This window comes from Balaenoptera borealis (genome assembly GCF_965194805.1).
Source record: "Balaenoptera borealis genome assembly, chromosome: 4".
Taxonomy (NCBI): domain Eukaryota; kingdom Metazoa; phylum Chordata; class Mammalia; order Artiodactyla; family Balaenopteridae; genus Balaenoptera; species Balaenoptera borealis.
Genome location: NC_138861.1, coordinates 61067183 through 61092931, shown reverse-complemented (window position 1 = coordinate 61092931; position 25749 = coordinate 61067183). Strand labels below are relative to the sequence as shown.

At 38.6% G+C, this 25749-nt stretch overlaps 2 protein-coding genes across 23 annotated transcripts in view; both read right to left on the bottom strand.

Moving 5' to 3' along the window:
* ANKRD17 (ankyrin repeat domain 17) overlaps positions 1 to 25749 on the bottom strand; it is a 250560-nt gene that overhangs the window by 64506 nt on the left and 160305 nt on the right. For 17 of the 18 annotated variants that reach the window (XM_082390034.1, XM_082390051.1, XM_082390049.1 and 14 more), the window contains 3 exons: positions 25365 to 25543; positions 24488 to 24652; positions 22004 to 23442 (listed from right to left, as the gene is read on the bottom strand). The exons of the other annotated variant lie outside the window; for it this stretch is intronic. In XM_082390034.1, the coding sequence (XP_082246160.1) occupies positions 23383 to 23442; positions 24488 to 24652; positions 25365 to 25543 (404 nt within the window). In that variant the 3' untranslated portion in view covers positions 22004 to 23382. Of the gene's footprint in view, positions 1 to 22003; positions 23443 to 24487; positions 24653 to 25364; positions 25544 to 25749 lie in introns of those variants that run through there. 18 annotated transcript variants of the gene reach the window in all.
* Positions 68 to 17568, bottom strand: COX18 (cytochrome c oxidase assembly factor COX18; the record flags this gene model as incomplete). Of its 5 annotated transcripts, XR_014244014.1 has the most annotated exons (7): positions 17073 to 17558; positions 16378 to 16478; positions 14169 to 14332; positions 13347 to 13471; positions 11640 to 11747; positions 3525 to 7126; positions 68 to 2929 (listed from the first exon to the last, which is right to left on the bottom strand). XR_014244014.1 is itself a non-coding variant. In XM_082390271.1 (6 exons), the coding sequence occupies exons 1-6, from the start codon at positions 17412 to 17414 to the stop codon at positions 6953 to 6955; spliced, it is 1014 nt and encodes a 337-aa protein (XP_082246397.1). In that variant the 5' UTR covers positions 17415 to 17558. The 5 variants fall into 5 exon arrangements, 4 of the variants coding, with proteins under 4 accessions (XP_082246397.1, XP_082246399.1, XP_082246400.1 ...); XM_082390271.1 differs by having other exon boundaries at positions 68 to 7126; XM_082390273.1 differs by lacking the exons at positions 68 to 2929; positions 3525 to 7126 and adding an exon at positions 10342 to 10494 and having other exon boundaries at positions 17073 to 17561.

Below are 25749 nucleotides of genomic sequence, written 5' to 3'. Positions count from 1 at the left end.
GTTGTTCCCCCATCCCACTCTCCAATTTCACTAGCAAGTTAAAATGAAAGCAAGTCTCAGACTAAACTCTACCACATATACATTTATTAAACAAAAATATCTGATTAGCAAGTAGACACAAAAAGTTCAGCTCTGTGCTCTGAGCTCAAAGAAATCCCAGCCCCTGTCCTTTAGGTGATCTCATCACATCTGGCATGAAGACTTACTACAGGCAGGGTTCTGTTATCCTCGGAAGGAATCAGAACTGCTCACACAGATTAAGCCTTAGGACCATCACTGAGGTTGCAGGTATAGACCTCATCAGATTCTTATCCCCTATTCATTCAAATGTAGGCATGTTGCTAAACTATCTCAACCAATCCAAATGCCTTCATACAACTAATTTGACCAATGAGAATCCATTTCAAATATCCATTGTGGTGATTAAAAAGCCACTAATTTCATCAAATAAAACCCTGTGATACTGTAATATAATAAGAAATATGTATTTGGTCTTCATTCATGATTCCTCCTGGCACAGAGCTCCTAGAACACTTGTAATTTCCTAGGTGAAAAGAGCAATAGAAGGACCTTCTGTTATGCTATTCGTCTTTTGTGCGCCTCAAACAGCTCCTAAAGGAGCTGTGAGTTTTGTTATTCATAACAAGGCCCTTTCAAACACAGCTGAGTTTATAGTAATGAGGTAATTTTTGGAAACCCCCTCCTGGAAAACCAAAGGATGGAGGCTGAATGCCAGAGGAACCAACCACAAGATCAGAGGGTTGAAATGGAAACTTTCAGCCCCATCCCTTGACCTCCCAGGTGGGGAAAGGGGCTGGAGACAGAATCCAATCACCAATGACCAATGATGTAATCACTCGTGCCTACATAATGAAACCTGCAGAGTATGCGAGCTCTGTGTACCCAGCCCTATACATTGACCCAGGCAATCCTTCCATTTAGCTGTTCCTGAGTTGCATCCTTTACAATAAATGGATAATAGTCAGTTAAATGCTTTCCTAAGTTTTGTGAGCTGTTCTAGCAAATTATCAAACCCAAGGAACGGGTTATGGGAACCCCAGATTCGCAACCAAGTCGGGCGGAGGTTGTAGGTAATACTTCAGATTGGTGTCTGGGGGGGCGGTGTTGGGAGGGCAGTCTTGTGGGACTGTGCAATCTGTACTGACTCTGTAAGCAGATAAGGTAGGGGGTGAACTAGGCATGGCTTCCTTGATGTAAGAGAAGCCATTTTTGCCCTAAGCCATTTTGTGATCTAAGCCTGCCTACGATGCTTGCCCTTGAACAGGTCTCTGTAATCAATGATCATAAGGGGATGCAGGAACGAAGGAAATGCAGTCAAGAAACAACAGTTCAGAGATAAAAGCGTCCTAGTTCCTCCTCAAGGGATATACATAACAATCTGATACATCATCTTTGAGTTCTGAAGGCACTAAGACCTCCACCCAGGTGTAGGATGGTAACAACACACTGAGACCTCAGATAGGTCAGAACCTAAGGAATAATGATGTTAACCTTTTCCGACCCTTGGGAGCTTGGACTGTCGACCTTTGCCCCAATTCTGTGCTGAATTCTCCTCTGCTCTAGCCCCTTCGTGAATGTGCACATATCCTTAAGCTTAAAACTTCCCCAATTTTGCAGTTCGGGGAGACATTCCTTTTGGAAAATCCCCCATGTCCTCCTTACTTGCTGCAAGTAATAAATCCTTTCTTCTCCTGATCTTTGGCTTGTTTGTGTGTCTTGGCTGGACACCCACCAAGAGGCAAACCCAGTTTTCAGGTAAAAACTCCAGGTAGTATCAGAACTGAACTAAATTGTAGGACACTCAGTTGATGCCTGCAAAGAACTGGAGAACTGCTTGGTATGGAGAACACACACACACATTTGGTGACCAAAAGGGTTCTGTGGGTAGTGTATAGAGGAAACAGAATTTTCCATTAGTTGTGAGTTTTTTTTTCAAATCCATTCTGCTGTGATGAGATATTCCACTTTAAATTTTCTACTTTTTCTGACCATCGCTTTCCTGCAAGTTGGGAATATCATGATGTCTGGTAATGTCAACATACATCGTGTTCTTTCAGTGCAGCGATAGTGTCATTGCATAATAAACACAATGTTTTGCCATCTAATTCAATAACAAAATAATCCATACTCTACTGTGCTTTAGAAGTATGACATTTGAAATCCACTGTTCTTATTTTGACTGGATATGAACTGGTAATAAAAAATAAAGTGTCGCAGTAGGGCAGTACACATGAAATGCTGTGGAGTTATAACTGTATCACTAAGATCTGTGTGCTGAGCAGAGTATGAAGTACTGTGACATAAAACCTCTGTCACAACCACTCAGCTCTGCAGTTGAAGCATGAAATCCGCAGACAATACATAAACAAACATGGCTGTGCTCCAGTAAAACACTGAAATGTGAACTTCATATAATTTTTATGTGTCACGAAATACTATCTTTTCATTTTTTTTCAATCATTTAAGAATGTAAAAACTACTCTCGGCTTTCAGGCTGTACAAAAAAGGGCAGTGAGCTAGATTTGTGGCCCATGGGTCCTCAATTTCAGGATGCCTGATTTAAACCATCATATGACTATAAAACTGTGTGGCAAAGGCTGAAATACATTCAATTCTCATTATTCACGGCAGTTTTGTTCTATAAAGCCTCCCATCACTCTTAGAGGAAATTCAGAGTTAGGTTCCTTCAAGCCTTTGGTCACAACAACCAATTTCATCCGATCAAGACATAATCACGTCCTCTGTGTGTTTCTGTTTAAAGACACCTTATGTAATATATACTGTTGATTCATTAACACTGAACTCACGGCCAGTAGCACCGTAACTCACACTGGGAAGAGGCTCACCTAACACACATTTTCTCTGTGAGGGCATCACAGTCTCCTTGTACTCAGTGCTTGGGGGCCAGCTGAAACAGAGAAATCATCAACAAAAGTGTAAAAATGAGAAAAACACGGCACTAAATAGACCACAAGAAGGACACATGTTTACAGCATGAGAGTTGGAACAAAACGCAGTGTCACTTGGTTTGACTGCTGCTGGGAATGTGTGCACTGGTCTCATTTTTTGCTGCTCTGAGCGTGCAGCCACATGTCTGCTAGTAACAGCAAAAACATCACGAGCATTTTACAAATAAATTTTAGTGAGTAGGTGAATTCACGAACATGAAACTGTGAATAATGAGGACCGACTGTATTTTAAAGTAAAGTAACACATTATGATGTAGATAGGTGAGAGTTAAAGATAAGGAAGAAGATATTTCATTTTAAAATCTCTACTTGGTTGTGACTGTAATTTTAAATGGGAATTTCTGGTTTTCACTTGCATCCCAAAATGGAACATCTGTATTTGAAAACTCATATAAGCACAACTGAAGCTTCTATAATGAAACCACAAAAAGAGTTTCCTACCTATAGCAACACATGGGACACGTTTTGAATAACATGGAATAAGAAGCTGTTAATTCTCTCAGATACAGAATTCATATTTTTAATACTCCTTACCCTCAGAAGCATCCATCACTCACAGAAAAGCCAGGAAGTTTGAGGTTAATTAGAAGAAATTCCTCAAATTATCAATTGTACTACCGTTGGAACATGCAGAAATGCAGCTGCAATGAAAGGGATATAGTTAGGTATATTTCATATTCCAGTTTTAAGTTTCCCCGGAGAGCTACAATTTAGCCAGAAGACAAAAACCAAAGCTAAATTAAATACAATGCTGCCTTCTCAACTAAGGAAAAACAAATATAACTGCCATATCAGGGATACAAAGGAAGAGGAGCATGACCGTAAAATTTTCTCAAAATAGGAAAGATAGAAATGGGGCATTTTCCCTAGAGGCTTCTTTTTCAAGAAATTCTTGGCCCCCTGGAGTCTAGCAGGGACTTTCAAGGATAGAAATTTCTTTTTTGTTGCCTTAGACAGAATAACTCAGTAACAGTGGCTGCTTTTTTTAAAATTATTTATTTATATTTATTTTTGGCTGCACTGGATCTTCGTTGCTGCACACGGGCTTTCTCTAGTTGCGTCAAGCGGGGGCTACTGTTCGTGGCGGTGCGCAGGCTTCTCATTGCAGTGGCTTCTCTTGTTGTGGAGCACGGGCTCTAGACACGCGGGCTTCAGTAGTTGCAGCACACAGGCTCAATAGTTGTGGCTCACGGGCTCTAGAGCGCAGGCTCAGTAGTTATGGCACACAGGCTTAGTTGCTCCACAGCATGTGGGATCCTCCCGGACCAGGGCTCGAACCCGTGTCCCCTGCACTGGCAGGCGGATTCTTAACCCCTGCGCCACCAGGGAAGCCGGGCTGCTTTCTTAAAGCATTTATTTTGATTTTAAGGTCTTTCCATCAAGGTTTTTGTTCTCAAACACCCAGAAGTCCTCATTTTACAGAAGAAAATCAGCAGTATAGGCCAAGGCAATTAAAGGTAAGACTATCTTGCAAAACTTACATAAAAACTGGGCAGTCAAGAAGGTAGTCAGTGAGAATACAAGGGAACAGGGTTCTCTTGTTACATATTCCTTTGGGACGGTTGTGTCGGAGCTCTCTCATGTTCAAGTTACAGCAAAACAAAAGTTACTGCTCTAGGAACTAGGCAAGGCTTCTGTGTAAAAGTGCTTTCTTGGTTTAATCTCTTTTGCTGCCATTCCTCAGCTGGTAATGTTTTTCTTTTTTTGTGGTAATTGCCAGGCCTTGTGGTTGCTATGGACAGGAATCAACCAGGATCAAAGTGCTTTTATGTACAGTCCTGTCAACAGAAAAATTCATCAACCGTTTAAGAAAAATATGGAAAATTTTCAAGCCAATTTGAGGGTTATAATCTGAGAGATAGACTTTCAGAAAGCTCCGGGGACTGTTCTGCCAATTAGGGGTCAAAGCACAGTTATGTACGTTTTTGAGACAAAGGGTTTAGTTTTATGTCAAATGACGTATTATTAACAGTTTACACGATCCAGACCTACAGGTACAAAGCAAATAGTGGGTCATGAGTCATCATGGTCCCTTACAAGAAGGAAGGTTATCTCCTAAGAGTCAGTGCCCCTTAATGAGATTAAGGAATGTTATCTCCTAAAGAGCTCTGGTTAATGCAGAGGCACAATACCTGCTAAAGGGGAGGCAGGAGGCCCAAAGGGACAAAGAAAAAATTTATGTTTAAACTTTTCTCGTCTTGCCATCAAACATGAATTTTATTTCATCAGTTCTTAACTGAGATTGTGGAAGGTCTTAGGTGAAACAGATAATGAAGCCTAGGCTTTCTGAGTATACGGGTGGAGAACTGTGTGGAGGACCTTCTTTTGTAGGACCTCAGGGGCAATCCCTAAATCTATCCCTTAAAAGAAAAATTTGAAAGACATATATCTTATAATATCAAATACATTCAATAGCATCTTCCTCTTGGTGCATAAGCAGCATAAAGATTTTGTTAACAGCATCCACAGAAAACAAATATACCAGTAAACATCATTAGATATTTTACCTGACAATAAGAGTTCCAAAACAGCAATGCAATATTAACAAGAGCAATACAATTACCAAATAAAGTTCAAAGTTTTCTAATAGTCTTTTTTACTTTGAAACTGTATTCCACAAATGACTACAATCAATATGTTCAAGAGCCACACAATCATTCCCTCTCTGTGGCTATGTTAGTCCTTATCTAATGAAGTCTGGTTCAGCTGTTTGTTGGGATTCTAGCTGCTGACAGTTTGAAGCTCTTAATGGTTGTGGCTTTGGGGCTAGGAGACAGAAGGGTCTACTGTACTTTGAGATGACAGGAAAGACTCAAACAGCTCTGTCTCCAGAATTCTGCACAAGCTTATTTCACAATTATGTGATCTACCTACATTCTCTAATGACTGAATACACAACGTTCATATGCATGCTCTCTGGCTGAATAAGATGATTCTTCACCTACTATTTAATTTCTAGTAATAGTGTAACTAATGTATCTTCATGTATTCAGTCATTATTTTTAAAACTTGCTAAATACTATCCTGATCTTTTGAGCTTTTAAAATTTACTTTGATCCTTTTTTCCAAGCTATGGAATTATGAATTTTGTAATATATAAGATCCTCAGACCAATTTAATGTTATGTATTATCATACCAAGGTGTACAGGTCTAAAGGAGTCTCCCAATTAGCATAACCTTGACCCTAGTACCAGTTTTTCACTTTCTTAAAGGATTAACAGAGATATTGGGTTCCTTCATATTCTATATGATTAGCTTAAGATTTTCTACTTTGGGCTCTAGCAGTACATAGTTCTATGCTCTGTATTCCAAACTTCTTAAATTATAGAGAAAGGAAATGTACACCCTTTGTATCCTTTCAGAGCAAGGTTGAGAAGCAACACTACCTACCCTATTAGGTACTTTCTTCCGTGTGTAGACTACTCCACTGCATGTATCTCAAGTCCTTTTCATTTTAAAATCACACATTAACTCATCATCAATGTATGTTCCATTAGAATAATACTTATTAACCAGGAATTACCAGAAGGGGGGTCAATAAAGGCCTCCATGTTGTGAGTTTCAGGACTTTTCTGAAGAGAAAACCATGGCTTTATTAAATGATGAAACGGGTCTATGATCCTCCACACCCCCAAAATTTTAAGAATCACTTCATTGGATTCTTTTATTTTATAAAACTTCTCTAGTCCTGTTCTCCAAAGTTCTAGCACCTTTCGCAAGTTGTAATTTTATAAACAGGGCCCGACACTTTGATCCCACTTTTATATAATTGAACATACTAAATTTTTAGCACTTAAAAGATTTTAAGTACTGTCAAATATATCTGGATTATATCTTAATCCACAGTACTTCACAGAGCTCATGATTTTAAAAAGCAAATTAAACCATATCTGAATTTCTAAATCTTCTAAATACATTAACAGTGAAACTTGTAATTGTTGCAAAATTACTAGAAAGTATGTCATTTTCTTGAAATGAACTTGGCGTAAAAGGCAGCAAAGAGGTCTTTATAAGGAGTGTCTGAATCTGACTTGGTCAACGGTATTCGACAAAGTTGGCGAAATCTAGGAGAACGCAGCAGCAAGTTCTGTGCAAGGCCCATGAGGCTGGAGCATAACCAGTAGAGAACAAGCGACTGTAAAGAGAAGAAAGGACGTGAAAGTTAGCATCTCTCCATTCTCCAAGGACACCAGTGTCTAGAAATAGGTAGGCAATAAAAAAAAAATTACAATCTCTGTAAATATAAGTACACCAGGACTGACCAAGACCTTCAGTAGCTATTAGATACCTGTGACAGATCTAATAGACAGGTAAGAAAGTTGACAGGAAGACTCAAAAGCGAAAAGAAACAAAAAGGAGAGGTATTCATGACAGAAAGTGGATGACAGAGAACAGCTCCCAAGCAGAGGTCCAAGAGAGATCTCACCTCCGTCTCTGGCAGTTAAGCATACTTTTCCCCACCAAGAGTCTTGACAGGCTGCTACACTGAAGGTATGCTACTGGGGGGACGGCCATTTATCATGGCAAACTTAGCCCCCCTAGACCTATATACAGTCACCTATCTTGCAAATTTTTCCCACTAACCAGTTTCTAAGTGTAGTCAGGACTGCATTATCTTTGCCTTTTCCTGGGACAAAGGGTCTCAGCATTATCTTCAACTTTCTTTTTTACTACCATTCAGATTGACTTATTTAGGTCAAAGACTAAGTTCTGTGGCCACTCAAAACATTCCCATACATACATACATCTTTCCCAAGCCTTTCTTTGGCATCAGAAGGTAATCAGTCCCCAGAGGCAAGACCATGTGGCGGTTGAATCCAGGTCCCGGAGTCAAACTGCCTGAGTTTGAAATCTATTTATTTAACTTTGGGTACGTTATTTTTCTTGTTTCAGTTTTCTCTTCTATAAAATGGAGACAGAACTGTGCCCACCTCAAAGAGATGCTGTGAGGAATAAATGAGAAAATTCAGGTAGAGTGGTAAGCACAGTATATGGCCCATATTAAGCACCTGCATTTGTTCCAGAGCAAGTTTTTAAGGGCAGTAAGCAATACATCCTTAAAGGCAGGTTAACACAGTAGTTAAGAGTAACAGCCAAACGGCCTGGATGTGGGTTAGACTCTGCCACTTAAAAGATGAGTAACCTTCATGAGTTACTTATCCTCTCTGTGCCTCAGTTTCCTCAGCAGTAAAGTGGAGGTTATAATAGCTCCTACTTCAGTGCATTGTTGGGAGAAATATTTGTACTAATATATGTAAATGATTTTTAAAAGGGCCTGGTACAATGTTAATGTTGAATAAATATTAACTACCATCATCGTCAAACTTATCCACGAAGCGAACAGTATCCTGAGCCTCAACTACATCAGGCTAAAAACTGCCTACTAAGTATCATTCTTCTTCCTTAGTAAAAAAAATACTAATTTTCAGCAGGGTATACTGCCATCTACAAAGAAGAAAAAGAAGACTATCCTTCCCAACCTCTTCTGCAGTTAGGCACAGCCACATATTTAAGATGGAAGCACAGTGTTTGGTGGGGCGCCCGGCAAGGGTCCTGAAAGGGGCTGACTGCGCTTGAGGAACCTTTTTACTATTCTCGCAAGACAACAAGCTCCAGTGGCCATCGTGACTATCCTGCGGCCTTCAAGTCCATTACAGGCTGTGGACGATGCAGCACTGAGAGAGAAGCAGGCTGCCTTTCTCAAGTCTTCACAGGGACGCTACATCAGCTCTACATTGAAATACCTAATTCAGAATTTCCTGTATTTGAGGGAATGAATTTTTGGGTACTTAAGACACTGTTTTTCAGGGCTTCCCTGGTGGCGCAGTGGTTAAGAATCTACCTGCCAATGCAGGGGACCCGGGTTCGAGCCCTGGTCTGGGAAGATTCCACATGCTGCGGAGCTACTAAGCCCGTGTGCCACAACTACTGAGCCTGCGCTCCAGAGCCTGCAAGCCACAACTACTGAAGCCTGCGCGCCTAGAGCCCGTGCTCTGCAACAAGAGAAGCCACCGCAATCACAATGAGAAGTCTGCGCACCGCAACCAAGAGTAGCCCCCGCTTGCTGCAACTAGAGAAAGCCTGCCCACAGCAACAAAGACCCAACACAGACAAAAATAAATAAGATAAAATAAATAAGTTAAAAAAAAAAGCTTTAAATAAAAAAAAAAAAAAGACCCTGTTTTTCAGATCTCTATTACTCACTTTGAATCCAACCTCTCACTAAAACTTTACTGCTCCTATTTTACTTGATCTGGGGGTTTCCTCAGTTATAACTGGTATTATTTCTCCTTAGAAATGCAGTGAATTTGTATTGTTCTGTTTTTACAGAGTATTTTACAACAATATTATTATTACATGAAAAGTACTATAACAGACACTTGTCATTTCCTTAATTCTCACAGACATTATGGTGTCTATTTTAGAAACAAGGAAACTTATTTATTTTACACAGGATTAATGATGGTACTATGTCTAAGTGACAGCTTCAAAACATTTAACATTTCATTGAGCCCATGGACACCGCCAAGTAAGCGTCGTTGAAGTCTCCCCCATCTACTGCCGTCATGTCTAAGTCGGAGTCTCCCAAAGAGCCCAAACACCTGCAGAAGCTCTTCATCGGAGGTTTGAGCTTTGAAACAGCCGATGAGAGTCTGGGGAGCCATTTTCAGCAACGGGGAACGCTCCCAGATTGTGTGGTAACGAGGGATCCAAACACCAAGTGCTCCAGAGGCTTCGGGGTTGTCACGTATGCCACTGTGGAGGAGGTGGATGCGGCCATGAAGGCAAGGCCACACAAGGTGGATGGGAGAGTTGGGGAACCAAAGAGGGCTGTCTCAAGAGAAGATTCTCAAAGACCTGGTGCCCACTTCACTGTGAAAAAGATTTTTGTTGGTGGCATTAAAGAAGACACTGAAGAACATCACCAAAGAGATTATTCTGAACAGTACGGGAAAACTGAAGTGATTGAAATCATGACTAACCAAGGCAGCGGCAAAGAGAGACTTTGCTTTTCATAACCTTTGGTGACCATGACTCCATAGACAAGATTGTCATTCAGAAATACCACACTGTGAACGGCCACAGCTGTGAAGTACGGAAAGCCCTATCTCAGCAAGAGAAGGCTAGTGCTTCATCCAGCCAAAGAGATCGAAGTGGTTCTGGAAACTTTGGTGGTGGTCGTGGCAGTGGTTTTGGTGGGAATGACAACTCTGGTGGTGGAGGAAACTTCAGTGGTCGAGATGCCTTTGGTGGCAGCCATGGTGGTGGTGGCTATGGTGGCAGTGGGGATGGCTATAATGGATTTGGTAATGACAGAAGCAATTTCAGAGGTGGCAGAAGCTACAATGATTCTGGCATTTACAACAGTCAATCTTCAAATTCTGGACTGATGAAAGGAGGAAACTGTGGAGGCAAAAGTTCTCGCCTCTATGGTGGTGGAGGCCAGTACTTCGTCAAACGATAAAACCAAGGTGGCTATGGTGGTTCCAGCAGCAGCAGGAGCTATGGCAGTGGCAGAAGGTTTTAATTCCTGCCAGGAAACAAAGCTTAGCAGGAGAGGAGAGGCAGAGAAGTGACAGGGAAGCTACAGGGTACAACAGATTTGTGAACTCAGCCAAGCACAGTGGTAGCAGGGCCTAGATGCTACAAAGAAGACATGTTTTAGACAATACTCATGTGTATGGGCAAAAAAACTCGAGGACTGTATTTGTGACTTAAGTGTATAACAGGGTATTTCAGTTTCTGTTCTGTGGAAAGTGTAAAGCCGTCCAACAAAGGTTTTCACTGTGACTTTTTTTTTTTTTGCACCCATGCTATTGATTGCTAAATGTAATAGTCTGATCATGATGCTGAATAAATGTGTCTTAAAAAAACCAAACATTTAATTCACATTTTTTATGATGAAACATACTATTTCAGATTCCTAAGACAAGTCCTATAAAGTACTTTTATATAAATTATATAACTCTAACTACCAGCAACAAATGACTACTACTTTATGGTCTATGTGTTGGCTCTGAGCTAAGACAGCTCTATACCTGACATAGCTTTACCCATCTTAGCACTAAAGTATCCATGGAAGCAAAAGGCTAAAAATATGAAATAACTACAAATATAACATTTCTTTTTCTATTTCTATAAAAGTTTAATTACATATAAATAGGGACAAGTATACATATCTCATAAAACTGTTATGAGATTAAACAATATTACATATGAACCCATACAAACCTAGCACAAAGTTTTGTTTCTTTTTTCAGTGCTAAAATTCCTTGGACTAGTCTATGAAGACAGAAAGAATTCAATATATCAGTTAATCAAACAGCAAATACTACGTTCATAGTACTGTGTCACGTACTTTGCAAGATTAAAAAAAAAAGAAAAAAAAAAGAGGAAAATGGAGTTTGGTTTAATAGGAGGGTTAAGACACATTCACGTAAAGGAAGATTAACCAATCCCCCAAGAAATATTCAGATGTCACTTGGTGATAGAGACAGTAGATTCGTTACTACAGAAACCTAGAAACCAGTAAGGGATCGAGTAGTCAGAGGAAGCTCAATAGAAGAGGCAGAATCCCAGCCAGTCTAAGCTAGAAACAGAAGATTTATATTTAGCACATGCTTCGCGCAATACTGGTGCTTACTCACTGAAGGTACTGTCGCTGCAATTGGAATCATCAACACTGATACTGCACGAACAAAGTACGTAATGTATGTCTGGAAACGAGACATTCCAATTTTTTGCAGAGCAAAAATCTGAAGGGGTAGAATATATAACACATGCTGATTATTGAAATGCACATTAAATGAAACAAGCTTTAAAATACAAACTGATTTTTGACTGGCCTCTACCTATACTTTAAGAAAAGCAATAAAAATTAAAAATAAAACTGATAAATTTATGTAAAATTCTTAAATGGAACTTTAAATAACAGCAATAAAGAGATTCATCTATACTAAAGAGTATCACAGCACAATTTTTACAAGTCAATGTTTTTTAAAGATTGTGTGTAAAACTGAAGTCCCTTCAAGATAGGTATTATGTATGAATCCCTGTCCTTGTTTTTTAGCACCTAAACACAGGACCTGGCATAAAGAAGGAACTTAACAGGTATCTCAAAGGTTTGTGATCTGGCTACGTGGAGTACGGAAAAGAACCAAGGCTAGGAAAGGCAATTATGGTTTATGAATTACTTATTTAAGAGGCAGCATAACTTAATGATTACGAGCACAGATTCTACACTCAAACTACCTAGATTCACAAGGCAGCCCTGCATTCAGTGGTTATGTGACTTTGCACAAGTTACTCAACCTTTCTGTGCCTTACCTTCTGCACCTTAAAATGGGGGTAATAGTAGCACTGACATCACAGGATTATTTTAAGAAGTAAATGAGTTAATTCATGTAAATTGCTTACAATAGTGCCTGGCACATGGTGAATGTTAAGTAAGAACAGGCTTTTATTAAACTTATGCATGCTGGGTCGTTAGATAGAATGAAAGAAAAGACTAGAGGACTGACACTATTCACTGTGACCCTGTGTTATCGATTCTTTCTTTCTAAGAAATATTCACTAATTACCAACCACGTTAACAGAACTGTGCTAGATGCTCTTAGGCTAACACACTTAGACTACACATAGAGTCTTTCCTCAGGTAAACTTCACCCAAGACCTCAGAGTATCATCCTCACTTTTCTCGTCTGAAAAAATAAGGGGTGTATTAGATTTCCCAAACAGAGAGCAGTGGATATGAGGTCTGTGAAATCTCAACTGAGTTAAGTCTTTTCTAAGGTTTCTTCTAGCTCAAAGAGTCTATGTTCTACTCAGAGTCTGAGAACAGTTCTTTAAGGAATACGGGTCATATTTTATATGTATGTTTCTCCACTCCATCTTATAAAGAAGTTCTATGACTTTTCTAAGGTTGTGTAACTAAAAAATGGCAGTCAGGTACAGACCACCTACAAATTGACATATTAAACATATATACAAAACATCAATATATTGTGGGAAGAAAACCTGATTCATTAGGCATCTTAACTGCTGTCTTTACCAAAAAGCAAATCACAAAACTGTATGTATTAGAATCATATAATTTTAAAGCTAAAAGACATTTTGGAAATGTTCTAATTCAGCTCTCTTATTTTAATTATGAGCATTCTGACCCCCCAGAGATGTTAAGGAACTGGCTTAAGACAATTTATCAACAGCTGATCAGCGACCAAAACTAAGGAGTCCCAATTTTAGCTCAGAGCTATCACCACCAACTCAAATACGTTTACATTTGAGGTCAGAACAGCAACAACAAAAACCCCAATGATTTAAATGGCAAGCAAATCTCATTTAAAACCACTGACCTCCACTATTAATAAATTGATGACACCAATGGAGACAGGCAGAATCCAAGTGGAATCCAGGGCAGTGAGGTCAGGAAACCATAGGACCCCACCAGTAGCTAACTGCTCCTGAACAGAAAAACCTGCTGAAACATTTTTATAAGTAAAACAAAAGAATTTCTAAAATAGCAGAGGGAAGTAATTCCAATAAGGTGTTCCTCACACTAAAGATCTGCACTTTTTATTTAGGTTATTTTCATTCCACAACATAAGTTAGTTCTTCCTGTACTGAGAAAGAGGCAAGAAGCTTTCTGTAGTAAACAGATGTAGAGACAATAAAGATACGTAGCAGTAATCTTTTCAGACTTAAATTTTAAAAATTTTAAAAATTAGACTTTCTTTCAAGTCTATTTAGATTACTTTCTGGTTAGAAATGCCTTTAAATGAAAGTAAAAAACAAGCCCTTTAGTTTATAACCTTTCTTAATTAATGTTTACACTTATAACTGTGAAAGCTTTTCTGGCTTCTTAAATTTATAAATAGAAAAAATTCTTGGCCAGGAAAACGTATTATGGAATTATAACACTAATTTTATCATGACCTCCTAGAAGCAGTACTAGTGACGTCCTTCCTAGATTGATTTGTTTTCTTAACACAGCTAGTTTGCTTTACACTTAATATTCTAAATTCTATATACCCTTGTAAGGGAGATGATAAAAGTGTATTCTAGTTATGAGAAGTATGGATGTTTTTTATTTTTTGCTTGGTTTTTTCTTTTTTTTAAGAGTACAAAGACAATGTTAGAAAACGTATTCGGGGGAAACAGACTTCAATAATAACTACCTTCTGAATGTGTTGCCCCTGTGCTAAAATTCCGGAGAGCAACAGACATGAATATCCACATTGGAAGCTGAATCCAGACCAACACAGTGGCTTTGAAAGGGTGGCAGTTATCCCGAACATACAGCTCTGAAACAAGCCTCCGCATAGTCTTTAGATAAGTGAGCCTAGTTTGAGGGAAGAGGGAAAAAGGGAAAAGAGAAAATGTCATTTGACTACTAGCAGTGCTTCATGCCCACAGCACAAACACACCCGTGCTGTGGTTACTGGCTAAAGGATTTATGCAGGATTTTTGGTTGTCGTAAGCTATACCACGGGGCTGCCTAAACAAAAGGCAAATAAAGCCTTTTACTCAAAGTTCTTTTGCAATGTACGCAAATTACATTAACAATTTGATAAATCTGACACTGTCAGACTACAGTCTTTGCTTCTGGTGATCTCTGGCAAACTAGGCTTTGAGGAGGGAAATTTCACTACTAACATGGTATGACCACAATTTAAATCACAAATACTAGAGGTGAAAGCACATTTTACTCGTATCTCTCCACTCCAGCCAATCACTTGATCCCCGAACATACCTTGCAATGTGGTTCTGTACTGTGTATGCTCTTGGCCCGTCAAAATGGTCTTCACTCTTCAATCAACTCTTTCATAAAGACTTTCTTACTCTGTTTCTCTATTAACCGTATTAGTTATTTCTGTTCCTAAGTCCCACTTTCTAGACTATAGTATTGGGTCTTCTTTAAATCTCTCATAGCATGTTTTGTACAAGGCTGGTTTTCAATAGGTTTGTTGAATTTAATCAAATTATAATGTACTGAACTAAGACAGTATACGGAGACACTGCAGGCTCTTTGTAATTCAGCCTCTGCCTACTTTTCCAACTTTATTTCCTGTTACTCTTCTTTAGACACCTGTATATTCTGGTCCCTCGAATGACTGGGGTCATCCAACAAATCAGACTTCCACATCAGCATGCCTTTGGAAGTTATTATATCATCTGTGTGGACTGCCCAGTTTCCTGGCTGTTCACCTGACAACCTCCCTTTCACGCTTCAAAACCCAGTTCCATTGAAAATGCAGGAAACCTCAGATATGTCTTCCTAGAAAGCCACTCATCTGTTTAAGGATGTGTCTGGACAATCATCCTGCCGGTGCTGCATAAGCAAGGTGCCACAGTCTTGTCTAGGCTGCATTTACAACCCAGGTGAGCAGCTACTAATCTGTTCTTCTGGTCTAGAGCTGTAGTCCTCGGATTTCCCTGATCAGTAAAACTTCAAAACTATAGGTTTACCAACTTTCTATTTTAGCAAGTAAAGACATTAAGCTGTAAAAATGATTTTTTTTAAATGTCAGGTCTTTTTAACTCTATATAAAGAGGAACACAATTTCATACTGAAGATAGTTGGCCAATTTACACCTATATAGATGAAAATATATGGAAAGCTATATATATATATTACATATTCATACTAAAAAACCCTTATTCTTCTCATTGCTGTGAACTGGTGAACACTTTGTCACAGTCTAGTAAGGATCAGAATTTGGGACACTGACTAAGCAGAACTAGCTAGGCTGATAGAAGGAGGTGGACTTAGAAGTTCCTAGTGGATGACTGCAGGCATAGAACTGTGCCATGGTCAAGCACCCTTGGGCAAGGGCTTTCTAAGAGCCCAGGCAGACAACTACACAGGGTAACCACAGCAGAATGACAACACCTTGCCTATCCAGCTGCTTTTACCATGGCATTCATACTTTCTACCTCCCCATTCCTTTGGGCTACTACCTGCTATATGTTGTCAAAAGGTCAAGTTTGTAAATAACCTGTATCATTTGTTGACTAAAATCCCAACAACTGTCACAGTATCATCCTGTGAAGCCTTTCCTGACTTTCCGTGATGACCCAACTCTTGTACATAATCTTTTGTACAGTACTTAGTTCAGTCATTATTTGATTACGTGTCTGTCTTTTTCAGTAGCCTGAAGTCCCTTAAGGACAAGGAACTCTCTCTTCTTGTTTCTCTTATTTTTTTTGCTTTCAGTCCAGTATATAAAACTACCATGCCACATAAACTTATTAAAATATTAAAGAGAAAAAAGAACTACTTTGCTGCTAAAGCTGCAGAATACCAAAACCTATAATAAATATCACTTATACATTATATATATGTATATATATTTTCATGGTCTTATATGCACAGAATTAGCTTACCTGGCAGCTCTTTTGGACCACCCCAACTGATTTGCACGAACTGCAACTTCTTGGTTAAGATGCCTTGCAATGTTTTTTATTTCTGGCTGCAAATTTTCCACCTAGCTAAAGAAAAAGTAGACTTTGTTATGAGAACATAAAAGATCTTTATTCATAACCATTCATAATTTCACTCTCTATCCCCTCAGCTCATCTAAAAATGTGGTTTACTGGTCATGTCAAGAAACCCTAAGTCTGCGTATAAGATGTTAATTTAAGATTTCCTCAGTTGCAACCAAATTCAAACTCCATCTTGTACATCAGTATGATCTTGGACAAATTATTTAACCTCTAAAGTCCTGTTCTCTCATATATAAAACGTGTATCAGCACCTACTTCACAGGGTTATTATAAGGACTATATAAGAACTACACTCTGCACTTTAATGTTTCAATTCCTGGATTTCCCAGTAATGTCAACTGAGGAAACAGAAGTCTATTAAGAATCAATATGCTCTGTGGCAGTCACAGAGCCACCAAAAATTGCATTTACTTCTGCCCTGTGTTAATTCCTTTTTCTAAAGTAGCTCACTGCCTTACTGGTACTGATGACTAACACCAAGCACTCCGGGAGTACCTGGCGACCTTAAGCCCCGGGTAGACGTCGACCACTCCTCACCACCGAACCGGGTCCACGCGCGGCTCGGCGCCCCTCACCTTGGCCAGGATGTAGTGCTGGTAGGCGGCCAGGGGAAGCGTGACAGCGCCGCGCAGGGCCACGGTGGTGAGGAGAATGCTGCCCCACCAGGGCAGGCCCGAGGCGGTGTGCGCAAAGAGCAGCACGTCCTCGGCGCCCTGCACCGGCGCCGACGTAGCCAGGGCTTCATACCAGCCACCCGCGCCACTCGGGCCAACTGCAGAGACTGATGCCACCGCCCACAATGGCAGAGCGGAGGGCTTGGGGCCGCCGGTGGGGGCCGGTGCAGCCGGTGGGCCCAAGCCCCGGAGCTGCAGGGCAGGCCGCGGCTGCAGCCACCTAACGCTCAGTCGGCACAGCATCTCTGCACACGACTGTATCCAGCACGCGGACGACACGGACTAGCTGCGCATACCGCTCCGCCGAGGCCGCTACGCGCATGCGCCGGCGACCCCGGGCGTAAAGATGGCGGGAGCCCGCCGGCAGCCATAATTGACTTCCCCAGTCACACCAGTGACGTCTTGCGTCGCAGTAGAGATGACGCAGGAGGTAGGGAAGTCCCGCCTTTCCCACGCGGCACTAAGCAAGCCTACTGCGCACACGCGAAACTTTCGCGCTGCTGCGGTGGAGCTCCTCAGAGGCTCGACCGGAATTGCAGAGTCGGGGGCGGGGCTTGCTGCCCGGGGCGGGGCGTGCTGCCCGGGGCCGGGGGAGGTGTTTTCTGGGAAGCGCTCACCTCGGAAAGTTGGTCTTCGGGTTGTGCCTTTCCGTTCTTTTTCACTTAAACTAATCGGGTCACGGTTTAAGTTTTAACCTTATGTGATCAGGAGGTAGTCCCCCACGTCTTTTTGTGCGCCCCAATTGCTTCCGCTAGAGATTGAGATAGATTATACTACCCAGGAGTCAACATGTTGCTGAAATGCCAGTTTGGAGAAAGGCGTGTGTTTCTGGATTGTTTTAATCAACAACCTTTATGCACTAGGCATAGTTTAGTCTGTGGTATAAAGAATTGGCTCATCTGTCCTAATAGACATTTTCAGACCCAACTTAAGTGTTTTCTTTCATCATAAAGAGCAGCAAAACACCTTATGTTAAGGGTGAAGTACCATCTCCTGAGTTAAGGGGAATTATCACTGGCAGCGCGGTGAATTCTTTACTGGAGCTTAACACATATCCTATGTAAGCTTTCAAGAGCCTGAACAGCAACATTAGGTGTCTTCTGATTAAAAGGAATAGGCTAAATGTACATGGACTATAATTTTTGGCTTTCTGTTCCTGGCAAAAGCAAACACGGGAATGACATGGAGTTTCCTAAAAGAAGGGTCACCCCTACACCTAGAGGCCAAATTGTGTTGTGAGGAATAAAACGTTGATTAAAACGAAGGCTCCAACCAATGTTGGGGTAATGTCAAACTGAAGCTACTGTTCTTGCTTCATTATGCAGCTACCCAAGGGTACCAGATATACCCTTTCCTCTGGATTCTGGAAGTCATCTTCCTTCAAATTGGCTGATAAATCCATGCATGAATTTTTGAATGTTAACACACACATCCCAATATATGTTATACATAGAATTTCCTTTTTAAAAGTAAAAACCTATCAGTCTATCTCCCTATCCGTTTGTCAAGTTAAAACAAGCAACCTGTTGCTACTGACTACTGATTTAAAGTGGAAAGGAATTTTAGAGGGAAATATCTTGGCCTAAAGATTGTGAGAGTAAAGAAGCAACTTCTATGCTGCTGCATTCGTCTCCTCCGAGAACTGATGACATTAGGAGTTGGCCCTTCCACAGTGGCACATAAGCTTAGGGAATCTGATCTTTTGATATCCAGGAGAAAAGGAGTTGATTAAAGGATAAAGATCCTAAAGTGAAAAATTCATATTTATGCATTCACTGTTCATATAATTTAAATCAAGAGTTTGTCAAGCTATTCCTCAAACTCCTAAGACTTCCTTCTGTTGAGCTGTATCAGTAGTCGGGGCTGGGACCTCTTCAACCAGTAGGTCCACCCTTTCTGCTACATTTTGGGGTCACAAATTACATTCTCATTTACAAATGTTCCATTGTTTTTAAGTTTGAATATTGTGAGGTAAATAAAATTTATGAATATTTAACTTGCTAATTTCATATACATAAACATACATTTTAAAATTTGGATAATGGGGATGATCAGAACTGGCTGCCTACTTGGTAGAGAATGTCAGGAAAAGTATGTCAATTATAAAGCCCAATGCAAAAGAAGTGTTAGCACTCATGTATATGTATGTACTGGTAACAAACATTGTGATACCTTGTATCTTTTGAGTTGCAGAGTACAGTACAAAATGACCATGCAAATATTGGGCAAACCAACCAACTGAAATCACGTACTTTGCAAATGGACATACTAAACATATTTTTAAAGTTCAACATTATTAGCCTATTCCTGTCTTTTATTCTTACTACATCACACTTTTTTCTTAATTTTATTTAAACTCCTTAAAAACAAAGACTATATATTTTATTTACTTTCTAAAGTTTCTGAAATTCTTATCCATCGCTGTGCTGAACATAGGAATGGAGGTCAAAATATGAATGTAGGCTATTATACATAAACTGTATATATGTACAGTCATTTAAATTTCTCATTTCCCATATATGCCTTCTGAAATGTTTGACTTTAAAGGATATTTTCACAAGGAATTGTTAAAGTGTTCCCTGGGAATCAGATTTAATTTCTTCTTTTTTTCCTACTTCTTTAATACATTACTTTTTAAAACCAAAGATACCTAATGTAGAATTAGCTTTTTTCTCTCATTAAAAAATATCCTCTCGTATTATCTTATCACTGATTTTTAACTATTGAGCATGCAAAATTGGCTTTTACTTTTCAAAAGTATGAATTCATTTAAAGGTAGAAGTCTAATATGAGACCCCTTGTAACACATCTATTAGTCCTACATTCCAAGTGTCACATAAAGAAATTCTTATTTCTAAGAATTTCTAAGCCACAGTGGCACACTTTTCTCTATATTCACTTACCCAAAATGGTAAGTGATGGTATTTTTGCAATCAAGGTGTGTAACACAGTAGATTAAGTATTAAAGCACTAATGGTGCTCTCACCCTAAATTCCAGTCACCTGGAATTAACACCAGTTGATTCACAAGAACACCAGTTAATTGAGTGTTGTGACTTGTTTAAGCATTTATCAATAGGATATATATATTTCTAAAGAGATTCAGGAGCATCCAGAATTTACAAAGTATAATGTAAGTGTCCCAAACGTTAATATTAAAAGACATCTGAATAGATACATTTATCTAAAGTAAAAATACATTGAGTACTGGAATACTGAATCTCCATATTAGCAATGAAAAACAGTATAATGGTTTTCCTTTGATATTTTAATCATTTTGAAATAATCCTGATTTAAAAATTTGTTATTTGAAAGTTTTGTCATTCTTTAAATGTTCTGTTCTGTAATGCGAGATTTCCAGTTTAATCTAACACTGTGTATTGTTTTAAAACTAAAGTGAATAACATATTCACTATTGTGCAAAATAGTTTTAATGAAATGCGTATTAGGTCATTTGAATCAAAAGAAAAATGGAATAATACTTTCATGAAAAACAAGACAGGAACAGTTAGTGAACTATTTACCTCCTTCTTTTTCCTGAGAAGAAAAATGACTGTAAGGTAAGTATAGTAATTACCAAAAGAAATTAATTTTCAATTACTAATAAAATGATTTAACTTTACACTAACAGGGAACAGAAGGGGAAAATATATTTCACATGAACACTAAAATTACTTTTTTTGAATATATTGGTATATGTTGAAAAGGCATAAAATGGGGATTCTCTTGGCACAAGTAAACAAAAGTATCTCTAAAATGGAATGGTTGGTATAAACAGATTACACAATAATTGGGATATTAATTATTTTGGGATTTAAGGTGTGAACTAACCTAACTGCTATGTCCAAGAGTTAAGCTGCTTCTTAAAAGAATAAGAGAAAAGAAAGACCTTACATAGTCTGCAATTATACATACCACATACTTTCAAAAAGGGGGGGAAAAAAGACCTGCATGGTCTCAAAAGATTGTTTTATTGTTCAAATAAAAGTGCACTGCATTACATCTGAAATATAAAAAATGTATTTGAAAAATTTTCCTACTACAGACTTCTAAAACCATGGTATTGTATTTAACAAACCTGATCCCCAAAACTAAATAAGGAACATTCCAATCAGTACTCCCCTGTCCTGTAAAGTAAAAAATATATATACAGGGTTTTTTTTTCCTTTTCTTTTTTAGTAAGACACCCTATCTTAAGAAATTCACTTTTGTGAGTCAACACAAGTCATGTGTTTTGATAAATACTGGCTAGTATCTGTTATCTAGCAAGATTATTTTACTTAGAAAATAAACTCTAGTAAACAAAGAAATTAAGCAAAAAATTATAGGATGGTGGCAAAAGTCATACATAAAATACTCTTAAATAGCATTATACCCCTTTCTTAGTAAAGTGCAATCATTTTATGTCATAAGTGTATTTATTTGTAGGATATCATTTAGCTGTTCCTTTAAATTTGGTCATATCAATCAAGGACAGGTAGGAAAACAAATTTATATATTTTAAGACTACCTCCTAAAATAAAAGATATAAATGTGTTGTTTACAAACTTCTGGATATGTTTGAGAAATCCTCTTTTTACTCTTTACTCAGGCTAACAGAGTAAAGAAATCATTTCATTTACTTGAACAGCCAAGGAACCATATTAATATTGTCAATTGTGGGTGATCTATCTGAATTTTAGTTAATGTTTATGTTTCAACAGTGAGGAATTTAGGTCTAGTTTTTTTTAAAAAAAGACAGATTGATATATACATTACTTCACTTTTATGCTTACTTTCTTTTACATTTCAACCATATAATTTATTTTTCCACATGAGACGGTAGGACACATATTCTTCTTGGATATGTTACTGTTTATTGTTTCAAGAGAACTGAATAGATAAATTCCACTGAGTAGTTTAGTGTGGCCCTGTGTCTTATATAAACAGGTTAAATGGAGACTTTATTTTGTAACCTGTGTATTCCTGTCTACCATAAATTGTCTTAATGAAAAATGCAAAATGTATTTTATTACTTGCCCCAAGTTAGCTGTTGATCCCTTTCACTTTTAATATACAAGTGTAGAGATTACGAAGCCTTTAAAATTGAAAAAAAAACCAAATAAACCAAAAATCCAAACACCTTCCACTAAATTACTGAAAATTGGAATTTTTATGTTGACTCCTGATGACTAGAAAGCCAATGTTAAGAATCAATATTATCCAATATAAAATAGTACATTGAATTGTTTAATAATAAACAGTATATTAAGAGCTTATATATGCTGACTGGGAACCAGTGGTGGCTTTTTAAATTCTCAAAAAGACTGTATGTTTTATGGTTAGAAGAAACGACACGTGATGATGAAGATTCTCCATCTCTCTGTAGCAGCCATTAGAGTAAAAATCTTTACAGAATTATTTCACTATCAGCAAGAAAATTTTACCGGTATTAGTGGTAAGGGTGAGGAGAGAAAAAAGAATGAAGAGAGAAGTGTGTATTAGTTTTAAAAGTGTGACAAGGTAATAAAGAGACATGAAAAAGTGATAAATTTCTTATTCTACATGTGCCTTGCTGCAAACAAACTCAAAAGAGAGAAGCATGGGTATTTTAAAAGCCAATGTCGGGAAGCATTCACTGATAATGCCCATTGTTTTACTTTATACTTAAATTACACAAGCAAAAAAGTTGTACTTATTAATAGTTTAATGTATGAAGGAAACATCCAGATTTCTGAATATGAAGGTACATATCTCACATTAATTTAAGTCTACATAAAGTAGAGCCTCTATACTGACATATTGAAATTTACTTTCTGCTTAGCCTTTTCTGTTATGTAAACAATTGTACATTTATTTGCCATTCTAAAACTTCAGGATCAAGTTTACATAATTTTGCTAAATTTCCGTGTTTGCTCAGAAGCAGTTTACAGTACTAAAACCAACCAGCCAAAGAACAGCTTCAACAGAAAGTTATGTCCAAAGGGGAAGAGGGAAAGAAAAAAAGAAAAATGATAAGAAAAATGCTAACTAAGGTAAAACAGATGATGATGGGGAATGGGCAGTCACAAATGTTCACAGAAAATAGGTCAGTTAGTAAGTTCTTCTGCAAAAAGCCTACACACTTCAGTCAAGCACATCAGTAGAATGATTTGGGAGCATAAATTTTTTTTCGGCCACTTGTGATTTCCTCTGAATGAAAAGGAATCTGCAGGCTAACAAGCTGATCCTCATCAGCCAAGCTGGTTCATATGCACACTGTTCATGTGAGGTGCCCAGGGTCCAGTCCACACCTATGAATATAGAGCACACATTTTATTAAATATGTATTGAACATATATTTGATTAAAACAAAACTCTTAAACACTAAGGAAGTGCTCCTAATATTTATGAACTAAAATAGCTAAGTCTCAATCAGTTTGCAACATGCTGGGAAACAATGAAGAAAAGCAGTGATAAACCACTTTTATCTGTTGTTTTCCTGCCTCTCCTCTTATTCCTCAAACAGGATCTGAATTATCATCGTTTTTTAAAAACCATTATCTGAGTACATACAGGTTGATGATTGTGGAAGGAAAATGAATCAGGTATTAAACATATACCATAGGGCTTCCCTGGTGGCGCAGTGGTTGAGAATCTGCCTGCCAATGCAGGGGACACGGGTTCGAGCCCTGGTCTGGGAAGATCCCACATGCCGTGGAACAGCTGGGCCCGTGAGCCACAACTACTGAGCCTGCGCGTCTGGAGCCTGTGCTCCGCAACAAGAGAGGCAGGCCCGCGCACCGCGATGCAGAGTGGCTCCCGCTTGCCACAACTAGAGAAAGCCCTTGCACAGAAACGAAGACCCAACACAGCCATTAATTAATTAATTAATTAATTAATTAATAAAAAAAAAACTAGCTGTTTATATAAAAAAAAAAACATATACCATAATAAGCTAAAATATACAACCATTTCTGTGCATTTTCAGAGTTATATACTGTTTTGACATTTATAATACTTTTAATAAATAACCTCTAGATGGCCCTTTTCACACCACTAGTAAATTTTGATACAGAAAATTACATTACAACACTTTGCAACTTAAAATCTTTTACTTACCACCCGCTACCCAATAGAATATATTATATTATGCCTTTCATAATTTTAGCCCCAAACCACTACCTTTAGTACCATTTTCCATATCACTCTGCTTTATTTCAGCTATATTAAACTTCCCTCAATTTCCTCAACTGCCCATATTCACCATACTCTCTCACAACAATGATTTATCTTTATCCCATTTGTCTTGGCAGCTCATAAACACTAAATAAAAGTTCACTGAATGATCAGCCTTACCGTTTGAGGGCCATTATTTTCTGTGGAGCTTGAAACCATCTTTATCAGGGAATTCCAAGAGGGGTCCGCAGCATGAGGGCCATTAAATATGGGTCCTCCAGCACCATCAGGAATAGGTGCTACTGGAGGAATCATTGCATTCCCATATACAGAAAAAGGCATACCCTTAAAAGAGGAGAAAACAAAGATTATGGACATTCAAGTCACTGGTTACTTTTCCCAGTATAATCAATAGCCTTAAAACTGATATTTGAAACTTCACCTCATTTTGGAAAAGTGTAAGTTATCTAGGTGATGTAAAAATTATTTTCCATAATATGATTTCTTCTAGCACTAAATAGAAGATACTATAAGCCTAGTATATAAAGTATTTTGTCAAAAAACATTTCTCTGGGGGCTTCCCTGGTGGCTCGGTGGTTAAGAATCTGCCTGCTAATGCAGGGGACATGGGTTCGAGCCCTGCTCCGGGAAGATCCCACATGCTGCAGAGCAACTAAGCCCGTGTGCCACGAGGACTGAAGCCCACGTCCCGTAGAGCCCGTGCTCTGCAACAAGAGAAGCCACCGCAATGAGAAGCCTGTGCACCACCACAAAGAGTAGCCCCTGCTCGCTGCAACTAGAGAAAGCCCGCAGGCAGCAACGAAGACCCAATGCAGCCATAAATAAATTAAAAAAAAAAAAAAAAAAAAAATTTCTCTGAACAACTGGGACAAAATCACAATTTATAAATGTTTATATTTTAGCCAGATTTTGACCTATAATTCCAAGCCAAAGCTCCAGCATCATTTCAGAAACGCTTATACACTGGTAAGTGAAATAAGGCTAATAATCAGAAAATCATTTCGAAATAATGAAAATGCTTTTAAATCACCATTACCCCAACTTTAGGAAAGTCCATGTATCCTGCAGGAACATGCTGATGGAATGTACCAGAAGGAGTTACAATTCCTGTACTCTCTCGCTCCATTGCTTGATGCTGTGAAAACACTCCTGGATCAGACATTGGCCTGTGCATCATAGGATTTCCCATCCCAGGGTTACACCAGTCTACTTTGTCTGAGGGAAAATGAAGAGGCAGAAAAAAATAATTGGTGATATTCAAAATCAAAAAACAGCAAAAAAAATTTATATATTTTGAATATTTTCCACATTGAACTGTGAATTCCTTCAGAATAATTACCTACTTTTATATATTTACCACAGTATTTCCATGTTTGTAGGTAGTGACATAATAGCCTAACAAAGTAACATAAACACTTTGT